Source organism: Hemiscyllium ocellatum, chromosome 44 (genome assembly GCF_020745735.1).
Source record: "Hemiscyllium ocellatum isolate sHemOce1 chromosome 44, sHemOce1.pat.X.cur, whole genome shotgun sequence".
Taxonomy (NCBI): domain Eukaryota; kingdom Metazoa; phylum Chordata; class Chondrichthyes; order Orectolobiformes; family Hemiscylliidae; genus Hemiscyllium; species Hemiscyllium ocellatum.
This window is the reverse complement of record NC_083444.1, coordinates 2,722,469-2,734,110: the sequence shown is the minus strand read 5'-3', so window position 1 is coordinate 2,734,110 and position 11,642 is coordinate 2,722,469. Positions and strand designations below refer to the sequence as shown.

General features: G+C 46.0%; 1 protein-coding gene across 1 annotated transcript in view; it reads left to right on the top strand.

Moving 5' to 3' along the window:
- Window positions 1-717: 717 nt before the first annotated feature.
- The window catches only part of polr2a (RNA polymerase II subunit A), a 33,641-nt gene continuing 22,716 nt past the window's right edge, over window positions 718-11,642 (top strand). Inside the window, exons 1-5 of the mRNA XM_060854457.1 lie at window positions 718-1,436; window positions 6,945-7,077; window positions 9,082-9,218; window positions 9,591-9,764; window positions 11,097-11,378. Of these exons, the coding sequence (XP_060710440.1) occupies window positions 1,350-1,436; window positions 6,945-7,077; window positions 9,082-9,218; window positions 9,591-9,764; window positions 11,097-11,378 (813 nt within the window). The 5' untranslated portion in view covers window positions 718-1,349. The remainder of the gene's footprint in view (window positions 1,437-6,944; window positions 7,078-9,081; window positions 9,219-9,590; window positions 9,765-11,096; window positions 11,379-11,642) is intronic.

Genomic DNA, 11,642 nt, shown 5'->3' with positions numbered 1-11,642 from the left:
AGAGGTGTTTTTGTTTTGACAAAACACCCAAGATATAGGAGTTTGAACACGAAAGAGAAAAGGTATTACGACATACTTTGCCTGGAGATATTTGTCTGATTTTTTGGGGTTAATTGGATGGTGATGGGGGAGGGGGTGGTTTTTGTTGAAAGATTTCAGGAAATGAGTGACGAAATGGATCTTATTCTTTTAAAAAATTAAAAAGTTTGTGAAATTAAAAAGGTTGGGGGAGGTGTTGGTGGAAAGACCAAGTTCATTGTTGTCTCAGGAGCTGTCTCTGAAATCACTCGCCTCCATTTTCTGGCGAAACGCACAGATCAGGAACATTCCCACAAAATGTCTCTCCCTTCTGTTAAAAGGAATTCGAAACTAACTCCAGATCAGACAGGAAAAACAAAACAAACAAAACGCGGCCGCTTACGAAGGGGCGATAAATCCGTTGCCCACACCAAAACCCCCCTCGCTCCCCCGATAACCCCCTCCAAGACTCCGGCCTCGCATCCAGGCTTCCAGCGGGTTTTCCTAGAGGCGCCTCGGGGCCTCAGCGACGCTCAGCCCCGGGGCGCCTCTTACGACAGGCCGAGGCTTCGTTGAGGTACCGGATTTTTTTTTCCGACGACGACGACAGCGATTTGGGTGATGGGGGGGGGTGCTGCGTGGAAAACAAGAGTCGACTTTGGGTGGGGAGGAGGGGATTGGGGTAGCGGAAAGGTTAGGGTCGGCCGGCCTGGGATCGGCATAACCGAGTGAGGTAGAGGCGACGGCAAACGCGGCCTAGGCCTCAGGCTCCATTAACGCATCCAAGCAGCTCGAGCCACCGAGCGCTCGCGTTCTCTCTCTTTCGCACACTCCCTGGGTCCGCCAAAAAAAACCCGCTTCGGCCGCGATCGGGTATTTCCGTCAGACCTCCCCCTTCCCACCCGCGAGAAAAGGGGGCGGGTTCCCGATGATTAATCGGATACGAGCGGCTCGACCAATCGCCGCTGTACCGGCCGCCTCATTTCCATACGCCGGCGTTCGAGCCCGTGCGGTGCCGGCGATGGTGACCCCGTAGCCGACTGAAATCTATATAAAGCGGCGCACAAGCGCTGGAGCTTTCAGATGCGCTTTGAGCGCACCCGGAGTAGGAGGGAAAAAAAGGGAGGGGGCCAAATCTTAGGTTGGGGGCGGGCTAGTTCCTTCGAAGGCTGGCCCACGGTTGGGAGGGCTTACCGGTGCGGTTGTGACCGCTTCGTCTGTGAAAGTAGGGGTTTTTTTAACCGTTTTCGCTTTTAAAGAAAAATTACGCTTTTATATCCCTCTCTCTCCGCCCCTGACGAGACGCCGCTTGACTGCTGGGAGTTTGAACCATGCAAGGACCTCCTTCCGGAGATAGCGCATGCCCACTGCGCACCATCAAAAGGGTCCAATTTGGAATCCTCAGTCCAGATGAGATGGTATGTGCTGGGTTTGATTTCTACTTTGCCAAAGGTGAAGAGAGGGGGTTTTAGAGGTTTTTTCACTTGCTATTGGCTTTTCTCAACTCAAATTGCACCTAACTATTAATTTTTTTCTTTTAATTTGTGTAATGCTACCCTTTATTAAGCTAGGTGGAAAGTCTTGTCTGTTACTTATCTTATTTCCTTTCAGTATGTATGTCAGACCAAGCATTTGCTTGCGTTTTACATATAATCTATCTTTTAAGACTTGTAAAAGTGTTATAATTTGTGTAAATTCTTCAAATGAGTTACTCTTGGGGTAACTGATGTATAAAGTGTGTTTTTACACTGAATGCTTTCTCTCTGCCCCCAGCCCTGTTCCTTTTAAAACTTTTCTTTACGCAACTCAGATTTACATGTGGCATGGTTTTGGACTGTTGCCAGTTCAGTGTTGACTTTATCTGGAGAAAGTGGAGCCTCGTACACTTCACCCATCCAGTTGTATAATCCTCCTTTCATAACTGATTTAAAGGGATGTTGTCTTGGACCCAGTGCGTGTTCTTTCATTGAGTCGGCAAATTACTGCCTTGACTGTGGAATTCAGCTGTTGCACTTCAGAAGGTTTTTTGTTTTAAACTTAAAAATATTAAGTCTCATTTTTGGGCCACTTTTTTAAAAAAAACACTTTCCCAGTTTTTGTGATCAACTTGTAAGCTCTTAAACTGATTTGACTAGGACATGATATGAAATTTTTAACCCTTTATTTCTTCAGATGCACCTGACCCCTGAATATTTTAGCACTTTCCATTTCACTTGAGTTTGTGATATGAAAGTGTTCGCTGAGCTCTTCCATTTTAGTATTGATTAAAATGGCGCAAAGTACTGATTTCCCCAATTTATACCCTGCAAAGCCATTGAGGCACAGATTCTTGAAGTCAAGTAGGCTGTCTTTGCTGTCAGATTGTAATGTGCTTGCACGCCTTTGGAGGCTTGCTATTTGGACTGGGCTAATTGGTCTGGCTGCAGATGATTCCATTTGGGCTACTGTTCTCAATCCCCATGTTCCTCATTCTGTAATGTATCAGGCTTCAACTGTAAACCAGCCCAAATTGATGTTGCCATCTCAATGTGAAAAACTGGATGTAGATGGTACCCACTTCCTGGTTTAACCAGGATTGTAAAGATGCTTCGTGGTCAAGTTCTAGACAGGGACTAGATTATTTTTAGACTTGCTGCAAACCTTTGTGCCTTTACCTGCATGGGGTAGCACAGTGGCTTGGTGCTGAGCACTTCTGCCTCCCACTGCCAGGGAGCCAAATTTGATGCCAGCCTTGGGCAACTGTTTGGAGTTTTTATTCCCCCTTTGCCTGTGTGGGTTTCCTGCCACAGACCAAAAGTGTGCAGGTTAGGGTGAGCTGACCATGCTAAATTGTCCCATAGTGTCCAGGCATGTGTAGGTTAGGTGAAACTGAGAAAATGCTGGAAAATCTCAGCAGGTTTGGCGACATCTGTAAGGAGAGAAGAGCTGACGTTTTGAGTCTTACTGACCCTTTGTCAGAGCTTTGATTAAAGGGTCAGTTAGACTTGAAACATCAGCTCTTTTCTCTCCTTACAGATGCTGTCAGACCTGTTGAGATTTTCCAGCATTTTCTCTTTTGGTTTCAGATTCCAGCATCTGCAGTAATTTGCTTTATAATGTGTAGGTTAGGTGCTTAAGTCAAGGTAAATATTGGATAATAGGGTAGGGGGAATGGATCTGGGTGGGTTACTCTTCAGAGGGTTGGTGTGGACTTGGTTGGGGCTGAAGGGCCTGTTTGCACACAGTAGGGATTCTATACATTGTAATGTTCTTTCAAGGATTATGGAAACCTGACTGGTAGGTGTCAACATGATCTAGTTGAGTATTGGAGCAAACTTGAGCCTGAATTGTATAAAGTGCTCTTCCAGTTGGATAATCTCTAACATTTTTCTTTGAAGTTGCTTGGAATGTTGAAAGTGTTGAGTAAAGTGCTTTGTTTCTCCGTCCTGACCTTTCATCCCCTTTAATGGCCACAAATGGGGTCCTACTGCAACATCCAATCTTCTGCAGGGTGATCTAATCTTCCACTTTGGACCTTCCACAGCTGCCTGAGAGTCAGAAATGGTGTTTCAACAGCAATCAGAAGACTGGAAATGTTTGTGCTGCTTTTTAAGCAGGGATGCTATGGAATGTTATCCTCAGCTGTGTATTGACCATATATGATGGACTGGTTCATGCATTAACTTACATAAATGCCCCTTCAGAAATGCTCTAAATTACTCCTGGCATCTTGGACCTCCATCTATCTGTGCTACCCTGAGGCTTGTACAGCCCCAGTTTACTGACACCAGGAAAGTCTGCAATTATCATAGAATTGTACTGCTCAGTTCCATTGGTGATGCACAAGCCAGACCCAAGCTCTGAAATCCAGGCAACTACTCTGGATTAATGTGTATATTCTACTGGAGGTATCTTGGAATGTTGGTTGAGACTGATGTTGAGTGTGAAGTGCTGTAAATGTACAAAGATTTGCTCTCCGTGGGGTATATTAATGATTTTTGTATTCTTGAGTCTGTGATAAATAAAGTGGAAATTACTAATTGAACTCTGTCGCAATTGTTTTATATTTTGCCCCATTCTTACCTGCCCTCACCATTGCTAGTTTCAAAACAATGCTATTCTATGGTTATCACTGGACAGAATCCATTAAGGTAGACAACACTGCTTCCCTCGCTCCAGCTAGCTTTCCACGTTCAGTGCAATAGTCCAGACTAACTTGCATATTGTACTTCACAATCCAGCCTTCTGAATGTGCTGATTGGCTCCCCATCAATAATACATTTCCATAATGTACTTTACTACAACAATAGTTCCAAGAGTGAAAGTTCAGTATCACAAGAGCACATTGTAAACCCCTCTAGCCCAAATTAACCAGAAAGTTCCAGAGCTCAGACAGCTAAGGATGAAATTGGAGGCTGGATCTCCAGCAAACCCTGGCTCCAATCTGGTAATTTAGTAGTAAATGCTTTTTGTGCGGTCTGAGATATTGTCAGTCTGCTCATAAACTTCACAGCACAGATGACTGTTCAGTCTGTCAGCTTGTCTCTTCGACAATTCCTTGTTATCCCACTCAGTTTCCCCACAGCCCTGCAAAATGTTCCTGTGAAGTAAAAGTCCCGTTCTACACTTAATCTGCTTGTATCTCTCTCTACAGTGGTGAAATGTTTTATAGATAGCTACAGACCTAATTACAAACAGGTATATTAAAGCAAACCCAACTTACCTTTGAATTCGTTATCTTCCCTGAACGCAACTTTTACAACAATGCCTTTTTTGTTTGAGGTGGGCACGTATTCATTCCATCCAATTAGTTTCATGTTTTTAGATCCCTGCCTGTGATTCATAGCTCACTCCTTGTTCTTTGGGTCAGACCTGTTGAGAATGCAGAGTTATAGCTAACTGCTCCCAGTGGTCTGCATTGAGTGGTTAGAACTGGGATTGACCAGAAGCATAAAGGAGATGGAGTAGAGATACTCCTATCATGAGTGGCTTTGATAGAGTAAACCTGGAGAAATGATAACCACAGTTGGTAGGGTTGGGAGCTGGAGGGGTGTTGCTTTGACCAGCCCTCATGGAGCTGAATGGAGGCAGGATGTGTTTCCATGCAACATGATTCAGTACATGTTATCTGAAGGAGTGTTCAAAACTGCTTCAGTGGAAATTTGCTGAAGGAAATTGGGTCAACTCAAACATGAATTGAGCCAGGGTATGGTTTCAAGAGCCAGTCCAGGCATAATGGGCAGCACCTATTCTATGGATTGTACCCAGTATTACTGGGGTTTCTGACCTAACCCCACAAGGGCCTACTGACACAGTCCAATGTGCTGTCTGGTGGAGTTGGCTTCTGTGAAATGATCTGTGACTGAGTAATGGCTCCTGAGTTCTCTGGAGGCGACAGTTCCTACATCCCAGAGAAAACAATCCTGCATAACCCACTTTGGTACACCTGTAGCATTTAACAGGCTAACTGAATCATTGATCCATTTGTTGCTGTCAAGGGGCCGGTTAGTGGTTTCCTTGCACCTTCCATTTGTTTCACTCAGAGCCTCTACACCTTCTCTTCCCCACCCTGACCCCACAAAAAAGTATGGTGAGAGCTGTCTGAGATTGTACACTGAATCTCCCAAGAGTAGAAGAGACTGGGGTTTCAACCTTTATGCTTGATCTGACTTTACATGGCATGCAGCCAGCGCTGGTCATCTTTCCCCAGGAGATCTGTCTTGGAGGCTTATGTCCCATGCCATTGCTACAAAATGGTGTATAGCTAAAGGCTGCTTTGAGCCTATTTTTCCTGAGCAGGCAATTTATGTGGACCCTGAGAGGGCAAGAATCACATGATCTTGTGCCATTGCAGTTCTGAGACTTAAATGTGTTGGGACATCTCACCAGCTCTAACCCTGTCCAGACTTAAGTTGTGATTGGTTCTTTGAGCAGTCTCACAGTAACCTCTTAAAACATCAACTGGCCAAGCAGCATGAGATCAGAAAAGTGGATAACTTTTTTCAATCTGATTCTAGTTGGCAATTAAAAGGCCATTCTCTGAAGTGCAGAGATGAGCGTAGGAAGGTGAAAGCCCTAGGTAGGAGTGATGGTATGACCAGTTGGGTGATGGCCTAAAGGAGCCAAGGATTTTTTTAAAAAAGTGGCTACACCTGGGAGCAGTAGTTACCATCTGAGCCCAGAATAGAGGTGCTGCTTTAGTGTGTGGTGCTGTCACTGTTGGTACAGAGGTGAAAAATGAGAATTTGGATTTTGTCAGTCTGGCCTGTTCACAGAGGCCCTATCCTCTAAAACAGCTTGTTGAGTTCTCTGATCTTCCATGAGGAAGACCCATGTAATGGGGGCGGTTTGTGCTGCCAGTCTAACGATCGTTGTGCACCCTTCTGGTTGTTCCAGTATTTACACGATTCCTTGTGTCTGATTCCAAAGCACTGGCCAATCGGCTGTTCAGTCTGGAAGCTATTGGAATGTAAGAATAGCTTGCTACACAGCAAGATACCACATGTAAATGAACCAACCGACCCCTTTGACCTTGCTACTGCTAATAATCATAGTCAGGAGTTAAGGCAAGTTTCTTTACCCAGAGATTGCTTTCTCTTTCTGAGCAACTCCCATCTCTGACCAAGTCTTTTGGCCATCTTCCCTTACATCCCCTTACTGGGGTTGGTATCCATTTTTGTTTATCATTTAGTTGTGTAAAGAACTTTAGCATTTTTACCATAACATTCCATGTAAATACAAGCTAATGTAGAAATCTAATGGCACTAGTTTATACTTCTGGGGACAAGATAAACCAGGGAGAAAAGGGAACTATACTGGGAGGGTGACATGGAGAGTGTGGGCTGGAGGGAGTGCATGAAGGCTTGCATAGACCAACTGTAAGAAATTGGCATGTGTGTGCTGCAGACCTGCAGGTAAAGAATTCCTGTTTTACTGCCTTTCCCCAGAAACGAATGTCTGTTACTGAAGGAGGGATCAAGTACTCGGAGACCACAGAGGGAGGCCGGCCCAAACTGGGTGGCCTGATGGACCCTCGCCAAGGAGTCATCGAGCGCACGGGACGATGCCAGACCTGTGCAGGTGTGTGCTTTCCCCTGGAAACGTACCTCCCAGTGCTTAAAGCCAGATCTCTCGACACTCCCCATACTTCCTGTGTCCTTGTTTGATGGCTATTTCTGTCATGTCTCTATCATCTGTGCAATAATCCCTTTTATTTCTGTTGTCCTTCTCTTAATCAGATTTTTGCATGTTCTTGGAAACAGTTGTGATACTGTAATGATACTGGGTTTGTGGATCAGAAGACCAAGTCAAACTCCTGAAAGGTGGAGAATTTAAAGTTAATGCAATCAATTTTAGAATAAAAATGCTCAGGAATAGTGGAACTACCAGATGTTATAAAATTCTGCGTTGTGGGTCTCTAGGGCCTAAAGGAAAAGTTCCCGTCTTGGGAGGGAGATGTAGGGTTGGTGGCTAATATTCCTATCTCTAGTCGGTGTTATCTTGTTTGTGATGAGGTCCAGTTACACTGTTTACATTAGAAGTGACAATTCTGGAGCGTTTCCTGTTTTTGTTGGGAGTTGGAGCGTGCACACTTCCTGAAACAGGACTACCTGATCCAGGTCTGCACTGTTTCATTCCAGTTATAGGGAGAGGCTGGGCCTTTTTACCCTGGAGTGTCAGAGGCTGTGGTTGATGGAGGCTTATGAAATCAGGAGGGGCATGGATAAGGTGACTAACCAAGGTCTTTTCTCCAGGCTAGGGGTACCCAAAACTGGAGAGTGTAGTTTCAGCTGAGAAGAGTGGTTTTAAAAGGGACCTGGATAGTATTTTCAGTGGAGCGTGTATGGAATAAACTACCAGAAGATATAGTGGAAGTGAGTACAACTAGAACATTCAAAAGCTGTTTGGACAGGTATGTGGACAGAAAGGTTTAGGGATAACCTCATGACCGTGGTTGAATTGAGCTGTACGGTATAGTTTCTGTACTATATGACTTGACTCTGCTCAATACTCCCAATAGAGCCAACCTATAATAAGCTGCTAACACAGTAGAGTATCCCAGGATGTTGTACAGCGTTGCCAGGCTAAAGTCTGGCCCCTGACCGAACAAGAGCTGTTCCAGCAGGTAACCAATACCTACTTGTTGATCTTTGGAAGGAGGATAGAGTGAGTGTCCTTAAGGGATGAGTTCCAGAGCTTGGGGACCAGACAGCTGGAAGCAAGGCCACTGGTGGAATGAGGGAAATTGAGGGGAAGCGCCAGAGATTTGTAACCAGAAGCCAGGGTGGGTCAGTGACATCAGATGTGTAATTCAGCTTTTTGAAGTCAGTCTATTCTAGTCGTCTTACACTCCCCATTTCTCCAGGGTGTTGTAATTAAACACACAGCTTTCAAATGGTATCAAAAGGGAATTTCTCTTTTGATATTTGTCAGACTATCTCTGGTCTCCGCTCTCTCCAATACCCTCTGGATATCTCAAACCCCCAAATATTCTGGCTGTTTTCCACCAGCTGAGTTGGGGAATGAGGGGAAATTCAGACAGTTTGAACTTTCACCCACATTTCCTGCATTTCTCTCTCTTTTGGATTTGTAAGTTTTGAAATGATCTTGTCATTTCTAGCATCTATTTTGTACAGCACTCGTCCACTGGAAGTCACCAGTAGTTTTGTGTAGAGTCTGTGTCATTGACACTCTGACCCATTGTCGTTCTCCCTCCTTGGTGTGGAGGAGGTTTCTGGGTGGGGATTGGTGAGGGGGCTGGTTTAAGGTGGATTTGGATAGACCCTGTTGGGGAAACCTCTAGTTCTACCTCAGTAACATCCTCTGGCCTTCTCAGTATATGGAATGATTTAGTGGGTGGGATATGAATGAAATGCCTCTCAGAAAACAGGACATCATTTTAAAGCCATTCATTGTGGAATTGACTGGCCCCCTGTGTTTGTGGTTTCTTTAACTAGACCTGGTTGTGTTTTTGGGTGGCCCTCCTGTTCAGGAATAAGGAATCCTGGCTGATATTGCCTGAGAGGATCAGAAGTGAGCCATGTTCTCCGGTGTATCTGACAGTCTGTTGTCTCCACTTTGTAGGTAACATGACTGAATGTCCAGGTCACTTTGGACACATCGAACTGGCAAAGCCTGTCTTTCATGTTGGCTTTCTTACAAAGACGATGAAAGTTCTCCGATGTGTCTGTTTCTTCTGTTCCAAGTTGCTGGTAGATTCTGTAAGTAGCATTTTCTTTGCATTATATTTCCAGTCTCATGAGCGAGCTTCCTGCTAGTATTTCTGTTCCGAAGGATGGCAGGAGGCACATATCGGACTGTCCTATTCCTCCCTCCCCCTGTGTTTATCTAGCTTCCCTTCAATGCATTGATTACTGTAGAGTCTGTTGAGGGTGGGCAATGGTGCATTTCCTCATCATGTGGGACTGCTGCTGCTCTGTAGCTCCCTGAGGGTGAGAACTGTTGGTATCACTTGGTGAGAAAACTGGGCAGGAGGACACCGTTTGGGTTGCTTCACCTGTGCTTCAGGTGAAGATACACGCGTGTGAGCGGTTGGTCTAACCATCAGGAGATCTGTCTCTTCTTGTCACTAGAATAATCCCAAAATCAAAGACATCCTGATGAAGTCGAAAGGGCAGCCCCGGAAACGCCTGACTCATGTCTATGAGCTGTGTAAAGGGAAGAACATCTGTGAAGGTGGCGAGGAGATGGACAACAAGTTTGGAGTGGAGCAGCAGGAGGGTGAGGAAGATCTCACCAAGGAGAAGGTAATCACCTCCGCATTCCTATAAGGCCATTCGTACACTGGGTCACAGGTCACTCCAAGCAATCCGGTTCGATTCCCTTTCACCACACGTTGGCCCCTTGCGATGCTCTTTCTGATTTCATACCTTGCTGCTAAACTTGTCAAACCACTCCCTGGTGCCACATGGTTGGCATTCTCACCACTTCATTTCTCCTGAATCCCTGTTGGTGGGGGGGGGGCGGGGTATAAAGTCAATGTACAGCACAGGAACAGACCTCTAGGTCCAACCAGTCCATGCACAGCAGATATCCAAAATTAATCTAGTCCCATTTGTCAGCATTTGGCCCATATCCCTCCAAACCCTTCCTATTCTTATACCCAAACAGCATTTAAAAGGCATCTGGAATTGTACTAGCCTCCACTTCCTCTGGTAGCTCATTGCGCACACGCACCACTCTCTGCATGAAAATGTTGCCTCCTACGTCCTTTTGTTTTTCCCCATTCACCTTTAAATGTATACCCTCTAGTTTTGAGCTCCCCTACCCTGGGGAAAGACCTAGGGTGAATAGCTAATCTATGCCCCCCATTGAGCTTCTATATGGTCACGTGTCAGTTTCCAGTGCTCCAGGGAAACAGCCGCAGCCCACCCAGACTTTCCTCATTGTTCAACCCTCCAGCCTCTCTCTGGGTTATCAGTGTTTGTTTCTGTCTTCCCCATTAGGCCACTGTTGGAATATTGTGTGCAATTCCAGTCTCCTTCCTCTCGGAAAGATGTTGTGAAACTTGAAAGGGTTCAGAAAAGATTTACAAGGACATTGCTGGGGTTGGAGGATCTGAGCTACAGGGAGAGGCTGAACAGGCTGGGGCTGTTTTCCCTGGAGCGTCGGAGGCTGAGGGATGACCTTATAGAGGCTTTCAAAATTGAGGGGCATGGATAGGATAAATAGGCAAAATCCTTTTCCCTGGGATCGGGGAGTGCAGAAATGGATGGCATATGTTTAGGGTGAGAGGGGAAAGATAAGAGACCTAAGGGGCAACTTTTTCGCACAGAGGGTGGTACGTGTATGGAATGAGCTGCCAGAGGAAGTGGTGGAGACCGGTACAATTGCAACATTTAAGAGGCATCTGGATGGGTATATGAATAGGAAGGGTTTGGAGGGATATGGGCTGGGTGCTGGCAGGTGGGACTTGATTGGGTTGGGATATCTGGTCGGCATGGACGGGTTGGACCGAAGGGTCTGTTTCCATGCAGTACATTCTGACTCAGTGACTCTATATCAACCTGGCCAAGTCTTTATTAGTGGAATGTGCTGTGGCTGGTAAGTGTGAGTTGTGTGGTTTGTCCCTGCTTCAGGGTCATGGAGGCTGTGGTCGCTACCAGCCTCGCATCCGGAGGGTGGGTCTGGAGCTCTACGCAGAATGGAAACACGTAAATGAAGACTCTCAGGAGAAGAAGATCCTGCTGAACCCCGAGAGGGTGTACGAGATCTTCAAGCGGATAACAGATGAGGAGTGTGTGATCCTGGGCATGGATCCTAAGTACGCCAAGCCAGAGTGGATGATTCTGACAGTCCTTCCTGTCCCACCACTCTCTGTGCGTCCAGCTGTTGTCATGCAAGGCTCTGCCCGGAACCAGGTACTGTCCTCACTGGGAGTTGCCATCAGAGCATTGGGCATTTCATGGAAAAGCAGAATATAATGGGTAGTGCAGAGACAGGAGGGCGGACAATGGGGAGAAGTGAGGAGGCACAGACTAGGGAATGAGGGAGACACGAGGGACAGGCCTCAGGATTGGGGTTGTGGTTGAGTGGAAGTCGGGGTGGGTGGGGAGGAGGAGAATGATTGTTTTTTTTTGTACAGGGATGAGTGGTAAGGCATGGAGCCAGAGTAGGCAGCATCA